The sequence below is a fragment of the Salmo salar genome, chromosome 05, assembly GCF_965601325.2.
Source record: "Salmo salar chromosome 05, fSalSal1, whole genome shotgun sequence".
Taxonomy (NCBI): domain Eukaryota; kingdom Metazoa; phylum Chordata; class Actinopteri; order Salmoniformes; family Salmonidae; genus Salmo; species Salmo salar.
Genome location: NC_138295.1, coordinates 76,087,972 through 76,104,511, shown reverse-complemented (window position 1 = coordinate 76,104,511; position 16,540 = coordinate 76,087,972). Strand labels below are relative to the sequence as shown.

The 16,540-nt window shown below is 44.8% G+C and overlaps 3 protein-coding genes across 7 annotated transcripts in view; 1 reads left to right on the top strand and 2 right to left on the bottom strand.

The window, feature by feature from the left end:
* Positions 1-20: 20 nt before the first annotated feature.
* LOC106605795 (E3 ubiquitin-protein ligase RNF115) lies at positions 21-7,967 on the bottom strand. 2 transcript variants are annotated; one of them, XM_014201739.3, is made up of 9 exons: positions 7,834-7,967; positions 5,760-5,818; positions 5,553-5,607; positions 5,058-5,356; positions 4,875-4,943; positions 4,513-4,585; positions 4,123-4,216; positions 1,142-1,257; positions 21-1,055 (listed from the first exon to the last, which is right to left on the bottom strand). In XM_014201739.3, exons 1-9 carry the CDS (start codon positions 7,909-7,911, stop codon positions 936-938), a joined length of 963 nt encoding a protein of 320 aa, XP_014057214.1. In that variant the 5' UTR covers positions 7,912-7,967; the 3' UTR covers positions 21-935. The 2 variants fall into 2 exon arrangements, with proteins under 2 accessions (XP_014057214.1, XP_014057215.1); XM_014201740.3 differs by having other exon boundaries at positions 5,058-5,353.
* Positions 7,968-7,986: 19 nt separating this feature from the next.
* LOC106605790 (DNA-directed RNA polymerase III subunit RPC3) lies at positions 7,987-15,108 on the top strand. 4 transcript variants are annotated; one of them, XM_014201732.3, is made up of 14 exons: positions 7,987-8,141; positions 8,318-8,464; positions 8,571-8,805; positions 8,887-9,105; positions 9,232-9,308; positions 9,460-9,564; positions 9,929-10,102; positions 10,239-10,290; positions 10,414-10,474; positions 10,590-10,740; positions 10,815-10,916; positions 12,549-12,598; positions 12,794-12,943; positions 14,669-15,108. In XM_014201732.3, exons 2-14 carry the CDS (start codon positions 8,318-8,320, stop codon positions 14,745-14,747), a joined length of 1,602 nt encoding a protein of 533 aa, XP_014057207.2. In that variant the 5' UTR covers positions 7,987-8,141; the 3' UTR covers positions 14,748-15,108. The 4 variants fall into 4 exon arrangements, with proteins under 4 accessions (XP_014057207.2, XP_014057205.2, XP_045574840.1 ...); XM_014201730.3 differs by having other exon boundaries at positions 8,541-8,805; XM_045718884.2 differs by having other exon boundaries at positions 8,008-8,141; positions 8,315-8,464.
* Positions 15,089-16,540, bottom strand: part of LOC106605814 (integrin alpha-10) — a 47,362-nt gene continuing 45,910 nt past the window's right edge. The window contains exon 30 of the mRNA XM_045718883.2: positions 15,089-16,511. Coding sequence (XP_045574839.1) covers positions 16,461-16,511 — 51 coding nt within the window. The 3' untranslated portion in view covers positions 15,089-16,460. The remainder of the gene's footprint in view (positions 16,512-16,540) is intronic.

Below are 16,540 nucleotides of genomic sequence, written 5' to 3'. Positions count from 1 at the left end.
ACAGACAGACCCGATAAAAATCAATGTTACTGGTTTTTAATATTTTTTTGAATTATTAATACATCATACATGTTATCATATATATAATATACAGACTAATACCCGGGGATTCACATTTGTCTCCATTCTCAATATGCTTTGTTGTTCTCTTTTCAAACCAGAAGTTGTTGGACTAAAAGTATTTACATTAAAAAAATAGAGTGATAGAAATGTGAAACAAAAGACATCAATGGAGGAGTAAAATGACAGAGCGATGCAATCTGTTTGTAATATATACACCAGAATGACAGCGAAAGACTGTAGATTGTGGAGGGGCCCGTCTCAATAGTCAAAATGATGTCTCCTTTCTGCACTGATGTGACAGAGCTAGAAAGGAAAAACCAAATACCTGGTGAGCATCCACCATGTTCAGTGCAGATGATGAGGAGAGGAAGCCACTCTAGACTATTGAGATGCATCCCAGGAGTAGAGAGGTAGGGAGAGACAACATTGTTTTACAGCAGTGCTTTTCAGAAGGATGGAAAAAGAGGAATATGGAGAAAAGAGTAGAAAAAAGGAGATGGGGTTGATGTTTGAAGCGAGGTAAAGGCAAGTGCTTGGTCATGATGAGGCAGAGGACAGCTAATGGATCATGGTGTGTGTGAACATGGTTCCAGGGGCATTGAGACAGGAACAGCCATGCTGAGATGACCATCCTATGACTGTAGATGAAGAGATGATTCAGAAAGGAGGAGTGAGATGAAGGGATGACACGGAGGAATGAGGCAGAGATGGAGGTAGATCCTTCAGAAAGTCCTCATCTCCTGTGTGCAGTAGTTCGTAGAGAGAAGGGGTGAGGGTCAAAAAAGTGGAATGAAGGACGGATGAGATGGAGAGATTAAAAGGTCAGAGGAGAGGTGCGATAAGGGGATGGAGGGATGAGGGGGAGGTGTATTTCAGAAGGACCATCTCTCCTGTGTGCGGGGGTCCGTGTTTAGAGAGGGGGATTCTGGGGGGTTCTGGGTGTTGCTGTCTTCTCCATTCAACCCCTTCCTACACACAGGACACGTATCATGCTGCAGAAAGAGAGAGAGGAGAAAATCAGTTCCAAATGTCTTCAAAACATTCCTCCTACTAAATATTACCCCACCGTCCTCCTCACCATTTCCAGCCAGGGTACTATACAGTCTGAGTGGAAGAAGTGGTTGCAGGGCAGCTGTCTGACGGGCTCTCCCACTGCAAAGTCCTCCTTGCACACCGGACACTCCATACTGCAGTCTGGAGAGACACACACCCCTTTTTCTTATCTAGTATTACATTCCTGTTATAAATGATCATACATAACTATCTTACACGCAGGAAAAATACTCCATATTACAGTATACAGAGAACAGGAGAGAGAAAGAGCTAGAAAGAAGAAGAGATGGGAAGACTGAAGGGATGATGAAGCAGGGGTTACATTAGATGTTTTTATTTAACTAGGCAAGTCAGTTAAGAACAAATTCTTATTTACAATGACGGACTAACAGACATTAAAATAACTGAAGCCTAGCATCTGATGCCTAATTACTGAGTGGCTGGTTGAGATGATTTAAGAGGAATAAGTACCACTCTTAATGACAAGAGACAGTGAGACAACAGCTATGTGGGCCCTGAGCCAGGGGGGGACAGAGAGCGACAGAGAGGGAGAGAGAGACAACAGCTATGTGGGCCATGAGCCAGGGGGGACAGAGAGAGACAGAGAGGGAGAGAGAGACAACAGCTATGTGGGCCCTGAGCCAGGGGGGACAGAGAGAGAGACAGAGAGGGAGAGTAAGACAACAGCTATGTGGGCCCTGGGCCAGAGAGAGAGAGAGACAACAGCTATGTGGGCCTTGGGCCGGGGGAGACAGACAAAGAGAGAGACAGAGTGAGACCGAGAGAGAGGAAGAGAGAGTGAGACAGAGGACAGATGTGTGTATGTGTGAGAAAGACAAGAACAGAGAGGACAGGAGACAAGAACAGAGAGGACAGGAGACGAGAGAGAGAGAGAGAGAGAGGGGAGTCCTCATTTACCCCAATGAGTCAGCTGTCAGCAGCACAGCTATACTAGCTTATTTACAGTACCAGTCAAAAGTTTGGACACACCTACTCATTCAAGGGTTTTTCTTTATCTTTACAATTGTCTACATTGTAGAATAACAGTGAAGAAATCAAAACTATGAAATAACACATATGGAATCATGTAGTAACCAAAAAAAGTGTTAAACAAATCAAAATGTATTTTATATGAGATTCTTCAAAGTAGCTTTGCACACTCTTGGCATTCTCTCAACCAGCTTCATTAGGTAGTCACCTGGAATGCATTTCAATTAACCGTTGTGCCTTGTTAAAAGTTAATTTGTGGAATTTATTTCCTTCTTAATGCTTTGAGCCAATTGGTTGTGCTGTGACAAGGTAGCGGTGGTATACAGAAGATAGCCCTATTTGGTAAAAGAACAAGTCCATATTATGGCAAGAACAGCTCAAATAAGCAAAGAGAAATGACAGTCCATTACTTTAAGACATGAAGTTCAGTCAATCCGGAACATTAAGAACTTTGAAAGTTTCTTCAAGTGCAGTCGCAAAAACCATCAAGCGCTGTGATGAAACTGGCTCTGAGGACTGCCATAATGCCACTTTAATAATGTTTACATATCTTGCCTCACTCATCTCATATGTATATACTGTATTTTATATCATCTATTGCATCTTGCCTATGCCGCTCTGTCGTTGCTCTTCCATATATTGATATGTATATATTCTTATTCCATTCCTTTACTTAGATTTGTGTGTATTAGGTAGTAGTTGTGGAATTGTTAGATTACGTGTTAGATATTACTGCACTGTCAGAACTAGAAGCACAAGCATTTCGCTACACTCATAATAACATCTGCTAACCATGTGTATGTGACCAATAAAATGTAATTTGATAGGAAAGGAAGACCCAGAGTTACCTCTGCTGCAGAGGATAAGTTCATTAGAGTTAACTGCACCTCAGATTGCAGCCCAAATAAATGCTTCAGAGTTCAAGTAACAGACATCTCAACATCAACTGTTCAGAGGAGACTGTGTGAATCAGGCCTTCATGGTCACATTGCTGAAAATAAACTACTACTAAAGGACACCTATAAGAAGAAGAGACTTGCTTGGGCCAAGAAACATGAGCAATGGACAAATTAGATTTTTTGTATCCAACTGCCGTGTCTTTGTGAGACGTAGGTGAACGGATAATCTCAGCATGTGTGGTTCCCGCCATGAAGCATGGAGGAGGAGGTGTTTTGGTGCTTTGCTGGTGACAGTCTGTGATTTATTTAGAATTCAAGGCACACTTAACCAGCATGGCTACCACCGTATTCTGCAGCAATATACCATCCCATCTGGTTTGGGCTTAGTGGGTCTATCATTTGTTTTTTAACAGGACAATGACCCAACACACCTCCAGGCTGTGTAAGGGCTATTTGACCAAGAAGGAGTGATGGAGGGCTGCATCAGATGACCTGGCCTCCACAATTATTTTATTTATTTAACTAGGCAAGTCAGTTAAGAACAAATTCTTATTTTACAATGACGACCTACCCCGGGTGACGCAGGGCCAATTGTGCACCGCCCTATGGGAATCCCGATCACGGCCGGATGTGATTCAGCCTGGATTCGAACCAGGGACTGTAGTGACGCCTCTTGCACTGAGATGCAGTGCCTTAGACCGTTGCGCCACAATCACCCGACCTCAACCCAATTGAGATGGTTTGGGATGAGTTGGACCGCAGAGCGAAGGAAAATCAGCCAACAAGTGCTCAGCATATGTGGGAACTCAAGATTGTTGGAAAAGCTTTCCAGGTAAAGCTGGTTGAGAGAATGCCAAGAGTGTGCAAAGCTGTCAAGGCAAAGGGCGGCTACTTTGAAGAATCTAAAACTTAAAATATGTTTTGATTTGTTTAACACTTTTTTGGTTGTAACCAAAAAAGTGTTATTTCATAGTTTTGATGTTTTCACTATTTTTCTACAATGTATAAAATAGTAAAAATAAAGAAAAACCCTTGAATGAATAAGCATGTCCACTTCTGACTGGTGTGTATTGGCCACGGCACTATGGAGAGACTGGAGAGGAGGTAAAGGACTGACCTGCTTGATCCTGAGACACGTTGACTGTAGGGATGGAGGAGATCTTCTCTTTCTCTGCAGGAGGAGGGCCCGTGTTCTCAAACTGACCTAACAACTACACACAGGTAGACAGAGAAGATACATCACAATGGTTGCTGCAGGAACTATAAGAACAGCTTTACAATTCACCTTTGTGCTGTAAACTGTGTGCTAACCTAGCCTGATACAATAAGAGTAAAACCATCAGAAACACCATGGAAAAGATAGAGAGAAAATAACAAGAGAACTGCTAAACCTTCATTAGCATTCTGGGTCTACCAACATCCACAGAGCATACTACATAGTATGAAGTAATAGTTGGTTAGTGGCCATACATACCAAATGATGTGAATGGGGTTTGTGCGTGCGTACCTGTGTGATGACTGCGTCCAGTCCCCCCTGTCCCCAAGCATAGTCCCCTGGGTTAGAGTGTAGCATCCCCGTCCTAACACACAGAGGTCAATTACAGTTAAAGATGAAACATTCAGGAAATATCCTATGTTTCACACATGAGGAACAGCAACAATGTGTGTTGTGATTTAGGCTAGGTTTAAATGACAGGGTTCCCAGGGGTGCTGGCTGAGGCACACCCATAACAAGTCAGGGAACATTCAAATATGCATGTTGATCCACCTCACTATTTGTAAGGAATCCACAAGAGAAAGTGTGTAAGTCAAACTGTGGACTAACATAATGTATAACCACTGCTTACATGGCAGTAAGAAGGTTCTTACCAAGAGAGGGGAGTTGAGCCAGGAACTCCAGAGTTGGCAAATAGACCAGCCAGAAACTGTTGTACTATCCTACAGAGAGAGAAGGCACACACATCAGTCAGGAATGAGATCAGCAAAACATTGAAAACTGACCAAAACAGCCATATGAATATCAACATGGCATCGTAAGGAGAGGAGTCTCACCCCTCTACGGCAGGCGAGCGGTCAGGTCTGCTGCTCCCTCTGGAGCGGTACCTCCGCTGACTGTGCAGGCGAGGGGGGCGACCGGGCCCCCAGTGTTCCCCCCCTCCCAGAGGACCCCCCAGGGGTCCTCCTAGCCCAGCAGGGACTGACCCTCCGATAGGACCTCCTCCCAGGCCTGCTAGCCCTCCCAGCCCCCCCAGACCTAACCCAACCCTTCCACCAGAGACCCGGGGCTCTGAGTCTGGACTGTCACCATCCACTGTGAAAGGCCTCTCTACAAACAACAGGTGCCACAGCTGCTGAGAGAGAAATGAGGGGTGATGGTGAAAACAGGGAGGGTGGGAGAAGGGGGAATGGAGAGAGAGAGACAGTGGAAGGGAGAGCGAGATAGAGAAAGCATGTGAAAGAAAGATGGGATCACAAAGGTACATTTAGTACAGATGAGATCACAGTAGACATTTGCATCCCCCCACCAGGTCACAGTGCATATCATACCTCTGCAAACTGTGTGGCTGTGTCATCTGTCCCATTAGCGCCACCCTCTAGCAGACTGAGGGAAACAGCACACAGGAGGCAGAACAAAGCATTAGTAACATCCAACATCTATACACAGTCATTCTCCACCACCTTCCATTCACTCTGCCTAGCCTATATCTGGTAGATTCATTAAAGCTACAGACATAAGAAACAAGATATTCTCACCTGGAATCTTCTGTTACCTCCTCTATAAAGCCAGACTCACACCTGGGACAGATGTACTCCTGCAAAAACACACAACACCACACACTCAGTGAGTACACGAGTTACACCGTGTTCTATACACCATGTTCTATACAGGCTGCTGAGGTCTGTAGAATGAGGAAGTGTCTAGTAGAGATCTGTGGCAGAGTCAGGATATAGCCTATTTGAACATAGCATTAAGCAGGAACATACAACATGTCAAGTGGAAGTTGTCATCGAGAAGTATTCTTCCCTGGCACCAGTGTCGAGTTCACTCACAATGGGATTAGGCCTATGACACAGACATGTTCTTTATTCGACAAAACAAAAGGACACTTGAAGTGAACCTCATTCCAAAATTGTTCAAAACCTGTATTGCTGTATGCAATATTGTGTGTAGGCTTAGGCTATGCCTCAGCCATTGTCATCTGGTGAAAACATACAGATACTATGCCTGAAATAAGGCTTCAGACGGACAAGCACAGGGTTCTGCCATGTATGTTTGAGGCATGCTCCCTGTCTCTTTCAGTGGATGCCTTGGGGAGGTGAGACAGATGAACTGCTGATATGCAGTCAGTGAGTGGGCATGGCTGAAACATGCCTCAGCAGCACAGACAGAGTGTGACAGTGAGACCAGCAGGTTAGCCTGTGGGTAGGCTAGATCAGGGTTTCCAAAATTCACCCCCAACCTCAGTACAAGTTTAGTTTCTTGCCCAAGCGCTTCACAGCTGATTCAAATAATCAAAGCTTTTATTTAACTAGGCAAGTCAGTTAACAACAAATTCTTATTTACAATGATGGCCTACCCCGGCCAAACCTTAACCCGTACTACACTGGCCCAATGGGCCTCCCAATCATGGCCGCTTGTAATACAGCCTGGAATCGAACCAGGGTCTGTGGTGACGCCTCTAGCACTAAGATGCAGTGCCTTAGACCGCTGCGCCACTCTGGAGCCCAAGCTTGATGATGGGGGGGGCAGGACCGAGTTTGGGAAACCCTGGGCTAGATGAATCAGAACCATAGGCACAGATCTAGTTCCCAATAAGAGGGAAATCACAAAACTGTCCTTAGGTCCGTGTCTAGGCCTACTTCAGCCTCCTCCCAGATTTAGCTTCAATGGCAGGAAGGGAATAAACAGGGGATTACCAGCCTGCCTCTCACTGACCAGCCTAACATACACAAATGTATCCTTGCTAACGTTGGTTTAGACAAGCAGACTGACTATCTGACACATTGACTGACTGCCAGAGACTGCGAGTCAATAACACGACTAGTTAGCTAAATGCAAAACGTTAACGTTAAGTGTCATAACGTCTCTTCTAGAATGAACGCAGTCGATACGGAATAATGTAGTTAAATAATTAGGGTCAAGCAGTCAATATTGTGCAATGTCTTTCTACATTTTACTTTCAGTTTGATTGTGAAACTGAACTGTGCCACATTCAGTTGCCAAAAGTTGACGAACGTTGCAGATAGAATGCGTAAATAGACCCTACATGATATATTGATCTACATAATATGTTCTATCTGAACGTGCCAAACCGTCGTGTCCTGCTGAACGCGCCCCAGGCCAAGGAAACCCCCTTATTCCCTCTGCTTTAGTAGGCCAAGGAGTAGCCAGACTGACCGAGTTACGTTGAAATATCCATCACATTTCCATATAGTTACCTCCTCGAGGAACTCAGGAAAAGCACACAAAACCACCTCGAATAAGGTTAACATTACATCAAATAACACCAGTTACTCAGTAACTACAGGTACGGTTATTCAACCATGCCAGTATAATCTTTAACAATTACTGCACATAATGTCTTTGTTAAAGAAATGAGTTGACAAATCCTATTGTTAAAGCGAGCAACAACAAACATCAACATTGTTTGTTTGCTAGCTAGAGCCAGTGCCGAGGGCCCTACTGGCTAGCCGTCTACAGTTAGCAGCTAGTTAGTTAAACAACTACTGCTATTTGCTGGACTCAGATTCGGTTGTCAACCGACGGAAAAGAACAAGACCTGCATTGAACAGCCATGATCGGGACACGGTGAAACGACTGACTTACCGGGAGCTTGGGGCTTACTTCTCCCTTACAACAATGACAGAAGAACCGATGCGGGGGAATCGCCGCAGCTTCCGCCATCTTCCCCAGAATAGCACAAACAGTGACGTCGGTCCTCCTGCATACCAAAGAGGGTGGTCCGCCAACATCCCTTCATGCAATGCGCAACTCTCTGGGAAAATAAACTTACTTGTGAGGGCGGAAATTCGTTGTGTTGAAGCGCTGGCAATCACGTGTTTGGGATTCTGAAGTTGTTTTGCGAGGATTCTCCCGAAACTCATTCCATGATCTGAAAAGGGTGTTTTGCAAAGGTTTGTGAGCATGGCAGTTAAGTTATAAAAATTAAAGTTGTTAGTAAACGTTGTTGAAAAGCCGTGATTTGGTTACCGGTTGTTAGTGTCATCATACTTCTCAGCATAAGTATATTTCGATGAACAGTCCAAAAACGTGTTGTTGACCTGTTCCCCGGTTCCTCCTGTCTCAGCAGATGACTGCCCAGGAGGTGCGGCTGTGTGGCTTGCTGCTACAGGAGCACTTTGGAGAGGTGGTGGAGAGGATAGGCACTCACCTGCTCAGAGGAGGGGCACAGAACCTCAGGACCATCGCCAATGAGACCAACACACCACTGGACCTGGTACTACACAAACAAACAAACACACACACATAAAACATATTGTTCAACCTAGGTGGTGACCCTGTCTCTTCTGCAGGTGAAGAAGTCTCTGTGTGTGTTGGTACAGCACGGTGCTTGTGAGTTCGGGTCGGGCCGGCGAGGCCCCGGGAGCCCAGTGGAGTACCGGGCCAGCTGTGAGCGGGTTCTAAGGGTTCTGCGGTACCCGCGGTACATCTACACAGCTAAGACCCTGTATGGAGACACAGGAGAACTCATTGTGGAGGAGGTCCTACAACGAGGCCATATGACCATGAGCAACACGGTCAAGACTGTAGCTGACCGACTCACTCATAACATGGAGGGTGTGTGAGAGAGCGATTACAAGATGTATGATTATTCTATATCTTCTTCTCCTTCTGTCCTCATGATTTTTCTCTCTGTAGAGGGTCGTAGTATGGAGTACAGTGAGGTGGTCTCAGCCTTCTCTAAGCTGGTGGAGACTCACTTCCTGCAGCGCTGTCCTCCGGTGGCCGAGATGGGAACTGCAGCCACCTCCTCTACCCCGGCGACCCCCGGCACCCCTGCCGCCCCCGCCTCCACTGCCCCCCCAACAGCAGAGAGCAACCCTGACTGCTACAAGCTGCCCCATGTCACACTCACAGGTACCGCAAACACTCCTATAACACGTAGTATCATTTCACCTGTGTGCATACCCACATGTAAACCTCCTACTATATGTAATTCAGTAAATATTTGCTATACACTTGCTTGTTGTGTTTATGGGACAGGTTGTGGGAAGCGCAGACGCTCCAGTGACGACAGTGAGGAGCAGAGAGGAGGGAAGAAAGCCAAGATGGACTCAGAGGTCAGACCCTCTGCTCTTGACACTCAGAGATAATGGGCTGCTATAGAGAATCAGAGAACCTTGTTCTGTTTTTCTTTTACTGTCAATAAGGAATGGAACTGTTTTGAATGACTTGTGCCTCTTTCTATCCCCTCCCTCCCTCTCTTTCCAGTCGTGTGGTGATGAGGGGATCTACTGGCAGGTGAACTTTGAGAGGTTCCATCAGCACTTCAGAGACCAGGCCATCGTTAGTGCTGTGGCCAGCAAACTGGACCAGGTCAGTGACACAGACCCCTACAGACTACCTCCGTATGCTTGTAGACCAGGAGAGATTTAATGGGGTGGTCTAAGTCAGTGATTCCCAAACTGAGGGGTAAGCAGGGAGGGTGTGGCATGGCCTAGTTAAATAAAAAATAAATGGCCAAATTTTCTCTGCATTTCAAGACAAAATGTGTAGAATTGCAGGAAAGCTTTAAACCTACAATATGTTTTCTCCACCAACAAGATGGGTGTGAACAGTTTGTATCATGAACAGTGCTTGTACCCATATAAATAGATGTCATATGAGATGTTCCCCAATGCTGGAAGGGGGGCCTGAGTGAAAAAGACCTCTCTCTCTCTCTCTCTCTCTCCCCCCACAGACCAGTAGTGAGATTGTGAGGACTATGTTGAGGATGAGTGAGGTCACCACCACACAGACCGCCGCCTACACTCAGCCCCTCTCAGCCAATGAGATCTTCCGCTCCCTCCCGCCCAACTACAGCATCAGCAGACCAATCCTGGACCAGTACCTTTCCCTTCTGGTGGATGACCCGGTAAGAGCAGATCTAGGATCAGATTCCCCTCCCCATATCCCAACCTTAACCATTGGAAGATCAATTGCAGAACTGACCTTGGATCAGTGCCTAGGAGGCTGGTAAACTGATGTTTCTCCCTCCCTCTGTTCCTCAGATGGAGTTTGTGGGGAAATCAGGTGACAGTGGAGGAGGAATGTACGTGGTCAGTATCCTTTTACAACCCTGATGAAACCTGTTTGAGTTTCTCATCCACACACTATTGTATAATAGGTAATTTCCAGTATTTCATGATACAGTTGTAAGTGGTCGTTTCTTGACTGACCACTCAGATCTCCAAAGAGCCCTGGCCAACCTGGCGAGAGCTACACTGGAGTCTGTGGTACAGGAGAGGTCGGTGTGTCTGTGTTTGTCAGTTGGTCTGTGTCCATTTACTCTGTTTGTGTGTCTGCCCACGGTGGCTACATAGCTTGTAGGGTGTCATTCATTCAACCTTTCCCATTGTCAGGTTTGGCTCGCGGTCGGCTAGGATCTTCCGTCTGTTGCTAAGGAAACGTCACCTGGAGCAGAAGCAGGTGGAGGACTTTGCTATGATCCCTGCCAAGGAGGCCAAAGACATGCTGTACACACTGCTGTCAGAGAACCTGGTACAGCTACAGGTAACACACAAATACACACACACACACTATACAAACCATACATTATCATGCTCAACTGTGTTTTTCCACCCTAGGAAATCCCTAAGACTCCTGACCACGCCCCTTCACGTACCTTCTACCTGTACACTGTCAACCAGCTGCCTACTGCCCGCCTACTGCTACAGCACTGCTACAAGGTACATATTCAAACTAAGCTGTACTATGAGCAGCAGGATGAAACGATGATATTGCAGATGAGCGTGATGCCTCTTTCTGACTTTCTCTCTTCTACAACTGTACCTTTACATCTACATTTTAAACTGTCTAAATAAAGAGGAAATACGGAAGGAGAACGAGTCAAAAATATACTTTCAGTTTATTAGGTACACCTATCTAGTACCAGGTCGGACCCCCCCCTTTGCATCCAGAACAGCCTGAATTCTTTGCGGCATGGACTCTAAAAGTCGGAAACGTTCCACAGGGATGTTAGTTCATGCTGATGCGATGGCATCACACGGTTGCTGCAGATTGGACAGCGGTACACCACCGCCACCAGCCTGTACCGTTGACACCAGGCAGGATGGGTCCACGGACTCATGCTGCTTACGGCAAATCCTGACTCTTCCATCAGCATGACGCAACAGAAACCGGGTTCGTTGGATGTTTTTCCACTCATCAATTGTCCAGTGTTGGTGATCTCGTGCCCACTGGAGCCACTTCTTGTTGTGTTTAGCTGATAGGAGTGGAACCCGGTGTGGTCGCCTGCTGCTATAGCCCATCCGTGACAAGGACCGACGAGTTGTGCGTTCTGAGATGCCGTTCTGCACACCATTGTTGTACTGTGCCGTTATTTGCCTGTTTGTGGCCCGTCTGTTAGCTTGCACGATTCTTGCCAATCTCCTTTGACCTCTCATCAACAAGCTGTTTTGGCCCACAGGACTGCCGCTGACTGGATGTTTTTTGTTTGTCCGTTCTCGGGAAACCGTAGACACTGCTGTGCGTGAAAAGGACAGTGGCCGTTTCTGAGATGCGGCACGCCTGACACCGACGATCATATCACTCTCAAAGTCGCTTAGGTCACTGGCTTTTCTCATTCTAACATTCAATCAAACAGTAACTGAATGTCTCAATGCCTGTCTGCCTGCTTTATATAGCAAGCCACAGTCATGTGACTCAGTCTGTAGGAGCGATATATTTCCGTGAATGTGGTGGTGTACCTAAACCTGGCCGATGAGTGTATATATCTGCATGTGTACTTTACGGTGCTGCAACTTGATAGCTTCAGGACCACAACAGCAGAGACATTTAGTGTCGCAATTCACACTCCATTGTTGCGGAAGCCTGTCTGATATTGCTTCTACATCTGCATTGCTTGCTGTTTGGGGTTTTAGGCTGCGTTTCTGTAGAAGCGCTCTTGTGACATCTGCTGATGTAAAAAGGGCTTTATAAATACATTTGATTTGATTGCTATTTACTTCGTGCATCGCTGACTTGACAATTAATGGTGGACGTCTGACTTGCAGATAGGGCTGGGAATTGCCAAGCACCTCATGATATTATCACAATACTTAGAAGCTGATACGATATGTATTGCGATTCTCACGTTTTTATATGCAATGTGATATTGCGATTTGATGTTCCAAACATATTGCTCGCGTTATGTCTGCTGCAGAGAGACGAGAGCGCATGAGAACGTTTGTTTTGATCAGTCATGGAAATAAAAGTGCAGAAAATCTGTTGGCTTACTATTATAAAAAGAAGATGGAGAACAGGTCCAAAACAATATTGCGATGTGTAACTGTATACATTTCCCCCATCACTACTTGCAGACAGTGGCTAATCTGATTGAGAGGCGCCTCTTTGAGACCAAGGAGAACAAGTGAGTTTATTGATTGATTCCTAAGTGGATGGATGGATGGATAGATTTGTTTTTTCACTAAGTTTCCTGCTACGGTCTCTTTAGGTCTGCATATTGATTTTTAGAGGACAACAATGGAAACAAGTCTGACTTTTTGTGTATATAATCCTCAGCAATTTTGGTACATGTACAAGACTTCCTATGTTTGATTGACAGGCGTCTGCTGGAGAAGTCCCAGCGAATCGAGGCGATCCTGGCGTCGCTGCAGGCCAGTGGGGCGGAGCCTGAACAGTTGACAGAGGTGGAGGAGATGATCACTGCCCCCGAGAGACAGCAGCTAGAGGCGCTGCGACATCACATCAACAAGTACTGCATTACTACTGCACCTTAATTACCACTACATCCATACTATAGATCTATAGCGACAGCAGCTAGAGGCCCTGCGACATCACATCAACAAGTACTGCATTACTACTGCACCTTAATTACCACTACATCCATACTATAGATCTATAGAGACAGCAGCTAGAGGCCCTGCGACATCACATCAACAAGTACTGCATTACTACTACACCTTAATTACCACTACATCCATACTATAGATCTATAGAGACAGCAGCTAGAGGCCCTGCGACATCACATCAACAAGTACTGCATTACTACTACTACACACGTACTATAGATCAGGGATGGGCAACTTTGATGGGGATGGGGGCCACAAAAAATATGAACATCGCGGGTCTGCGCAACCACATCCATACCTACTCATGCAGTCAGAGCCGACCCTAGCCTTTTAGGGGCCCTAAGCTAGGAGAGAATAAATGTACTTTTTAGAGTACATTTCCTGCAATTCTACAATTCTAGTGACATTTTGCCATAAGGTGGAGAGAAATGTTTTCCATTTTTAATATGCTATCTGAGTGAGAGTGATTTAATTCGACCATGATTAATGCTAGTTTAGATAAGACTAACAATCTAGAAAATGTTAGCTGACATGGGTGAGTGACTGTCAGTGACTGACATAACAAGAGAAACTGCTGATTCACAACAAATGTCAAAATTGCAACTTGTGTATTCTACTATTCTAACTCTCAACAGTAAGTTGATTCCTCCAACTAGAAGACCTACGACGTCACATCAACAAGTACTGCTACAATACTACTACTAAATCAAATCAAAGTTTATTTATCACGTGTGCCGAATACAACAGGTGTAGACCTTAGAGTGAAATGCTTACTTACCAATGGTGCGATTTTTAGGTAAACAATAGATAAGTAAAAAAATTGTGAAAAATAGCAGTAGTGAGGCTATTAAAGTAGCGAGGCTATATACAGACACCGGTTAGTCGGGCAAATCGAGGTAGTATGTATATGTGGGTATGGTTAAAGTGACTATGCATATATGATAAGCAGAGAGTAGCAGTAGCGTAAAAGAGGGGTTGGCGGGTGGCGGGACACAATGCAGATTGGCTACCCAGACTATGTTCGGGGGCACCGGTTAGTCGGGCTAATTGAGGTAGTATGTACATGAATGTATAGTTTAAAGTGACTATGCATAGATAATAAAAAGAGTAGCAGCAGTGTAAAAGAGGGGTTGGGGGGTGGGACAATGCAAATATTCCGGGTAGCCATTTGATTAGCTGTTCAGGAGTCTTATGGCTTGGGGGTAAAAGCTGTTGAGAAGCCTTTTTGTCCTAGACTTGGCGCTCCGGTACCACTTGCCATGTGGTAGTAGAGAGAACAGTCTATGACTGGGGTGGCTGGGGTCTTTGACAATTTTTAGGGCCTTCCTCTGACACCGCCTGGTATAGAGGTCCTGGATGGCAGGCAGCTTGGCCCCAGTGATGTACTGGGCCGTATGCACTACCCTCTGTAGTGCCTTGCGGTCGGAGGCCGAGCAGTTGCCGTACCAGGCAGTGATGCAACCAGTCAGGATGCTACTGCTACGACACCCATACTATATATCTATAGACAACAGCTAGAGGCCTACGACCTCACATCAACAAGTACTACTACATACTTGTTACTAATACTGCTACATTACTGTAGCTTTATTACCTCTTTCTTTTACTTGTTTCTTTTCTCCCTGAAGGTTGGACTCTACAGAGAACCAGGTGGATGAGACTGTCTTTCTACTGGAGTCCTACATCTTCTCTACCAAGACCAAGTGAGAGGGAGGGAGGGAGGGAGGGAGGGAGGGAGGGGAGAAACACAATGGACATAAAGTTGCATCAATAAAATATGTTTAGGTTTTGATATACTTGACTCACTTGGTGCTTTTTTTGCCTGACGTACAGACGTCATTATTTCAGTTATATGTTCAACAATGTCTGCTAGTGTGAAAGGGTTTTTTTCTTTTATAGAATGAAGTAGTCTTAAATGCCTGATTTAAAAAAATATATATATATATATTTTTTAAAATGTTATGTAATGAAATATTTGGTTTAAGTGTATTTAGTTAATGTGTATGAATGATCCTATGTATGTATAAATGAACATGAAAGAAATTAAAAACATTTACAAAAACTTTAATTATCAACAGTTTTAATTTGACTCAAAAAATAAACTGTACTGTAGAGAAAATGGGTGAAAAATCTAAAGTCATGATGACTTCTGAATATTAAATAGACCGTTTGGTTTGTAACAGTGTTTCATAGAAATACAAATATATTCACATGATTATAAGTGGCCCCCATTATCAGATAGTGCATTTTCATTCAAGCTTCCTTGAAGGATGGAACTGCTTTCCATATAGCACAACATGGTACTAATTACAGGTTGATACCTGTACGATATCTACTTATACAACATGGTACTAATTACAGGTTGATACCTGTACGGTATCTACTTATACAACATGGTACTAATTACAGGTTGATACCTGTACGATATCTACTTATACAACATGGTACTAATTACAGGTTGATACCTGTACGGTATCTACTTATACAACATGGTACTAATTACAGGTTGATACCTGTACGATATCTACTTATACAACATGGTACTAATTACAGGTTGATACCTGTACGTTATCTACTTATACAACATGGTACTAATTACAGGTTGATACCTGTACGATATCTACTTATACAACATGGTACTAATTACAGGTTGATACCTGTACGGTATCTACTTATACAACATGGTACTAATTACAGGTTGATACCTGTACGATATCTACTTATACAACATGGTACTAATTACAGGTTGATACCTGTACGGTATCTACTCTGTTTGAAGTCTGCAGTCATTGAACATCATACCAAGTCACATTGCACCGGGAGTATCAAACTCATTCCACGGAGGGCTGTGTGTCTGTAGGTTTTTGTTTTGTTCATTCAATTAAGACCTAGATAACCAGTTGAGAGGAGTCCCTCACTAATTCATGACCTTAATTCATCCATCAAGTACAAGGGTGGAGTGAAAACCTGCAGACACTTGGCCCTCTGTGGAATGAGTTTGACACGTGGTGAACAGCATTATTTCCTGTCTGGGACATCTCTGAAGAAAACTCCTGTACACGTCCTTCCTGCTGTACGTTTCTAAACAGGTGTGTAACTAGAGCCCTACAGCCATGGGTTCACCGGTAGAAACAGACAAGATGTTGGGGAGTCTGATGATAGATGCAGTCTGTGCCATTAGGTGTTTTGACAGTTCACACATTCACTGGGCGACACTCATCTGTACTGGCTGTGCGTTCTTTATGGGGGGGGGGCCATGATTTAGAAGAGAGGGAAAGCATCTGTTTTTATTGCTGGGTGGGAAGAACAGTCTCTGTACAGGTCGTTGCCATGGGGATGGGCACGAAGTGGACTCTGTGGTTCTCTGGTTGTCACACATACTGTATCCATTGACTGACATCATGGCGACGAGGGGCGGGGTCAGTCCTCGAGTTCCTCGTCCTTTATCTGTTTACGAGTGAAGAACCCCAGCTGGAGAAAGGAGGGATGAGAAGGAAGGA

What these genes read in the sequence shown, in the direction of transcription:
- LOC106605790 (XM_014201730.3), top strand. Translation starts at nt 8,318, where the DNA reads ATGACTGCCCAGGAGGTGCGGCTGTGTGGCTTGCTGCTACAGGAGCAC. An exon ending in CCAACACACCACTGGACCTG is followed by an intron (nt 8,465 to 8,540) that starts GTACTACACAAA and finishes TCTCTTCTGCAG; the next exon opens with GTGAAGAAGTCTCTGTGTGT. An exon ending in GCCCCATGTCACACTCACAG is followed by an intron (nt 9,106 to 9,231) that starts GTACCGCAAACA and finishes TTTATGGGACAG; the next exon opens with GTTGTGGGAAGCGCAGACGC.
- LOC106605795 (XM_014201739.3), bottom strand. Translation starts at nt 7,911, where the DNA reads ATGGCGGAAGCTGCGGCGATTCCCCCGCATCGGTTCTTCTGTCATTGT. An exon ending in AAGTAAGCCCCAAGCTCCCG is followed by an intron (nt 5,819 to 7,833) that starts GTAAGTCAGTCG and finishes GTGTTTTTGCAG; the next exon opens with GAGTACATCTGTCCCAGGTG. An exon ending in GAGGTAACAGAAGATTCCAG is followed by an intron (nt 5,608 to 5,759) that starts GTGAGAATATCT and finishes TGTTTCCCTCAG; the next exon opens with TCTGCTAGAGGGTGGCGCTA.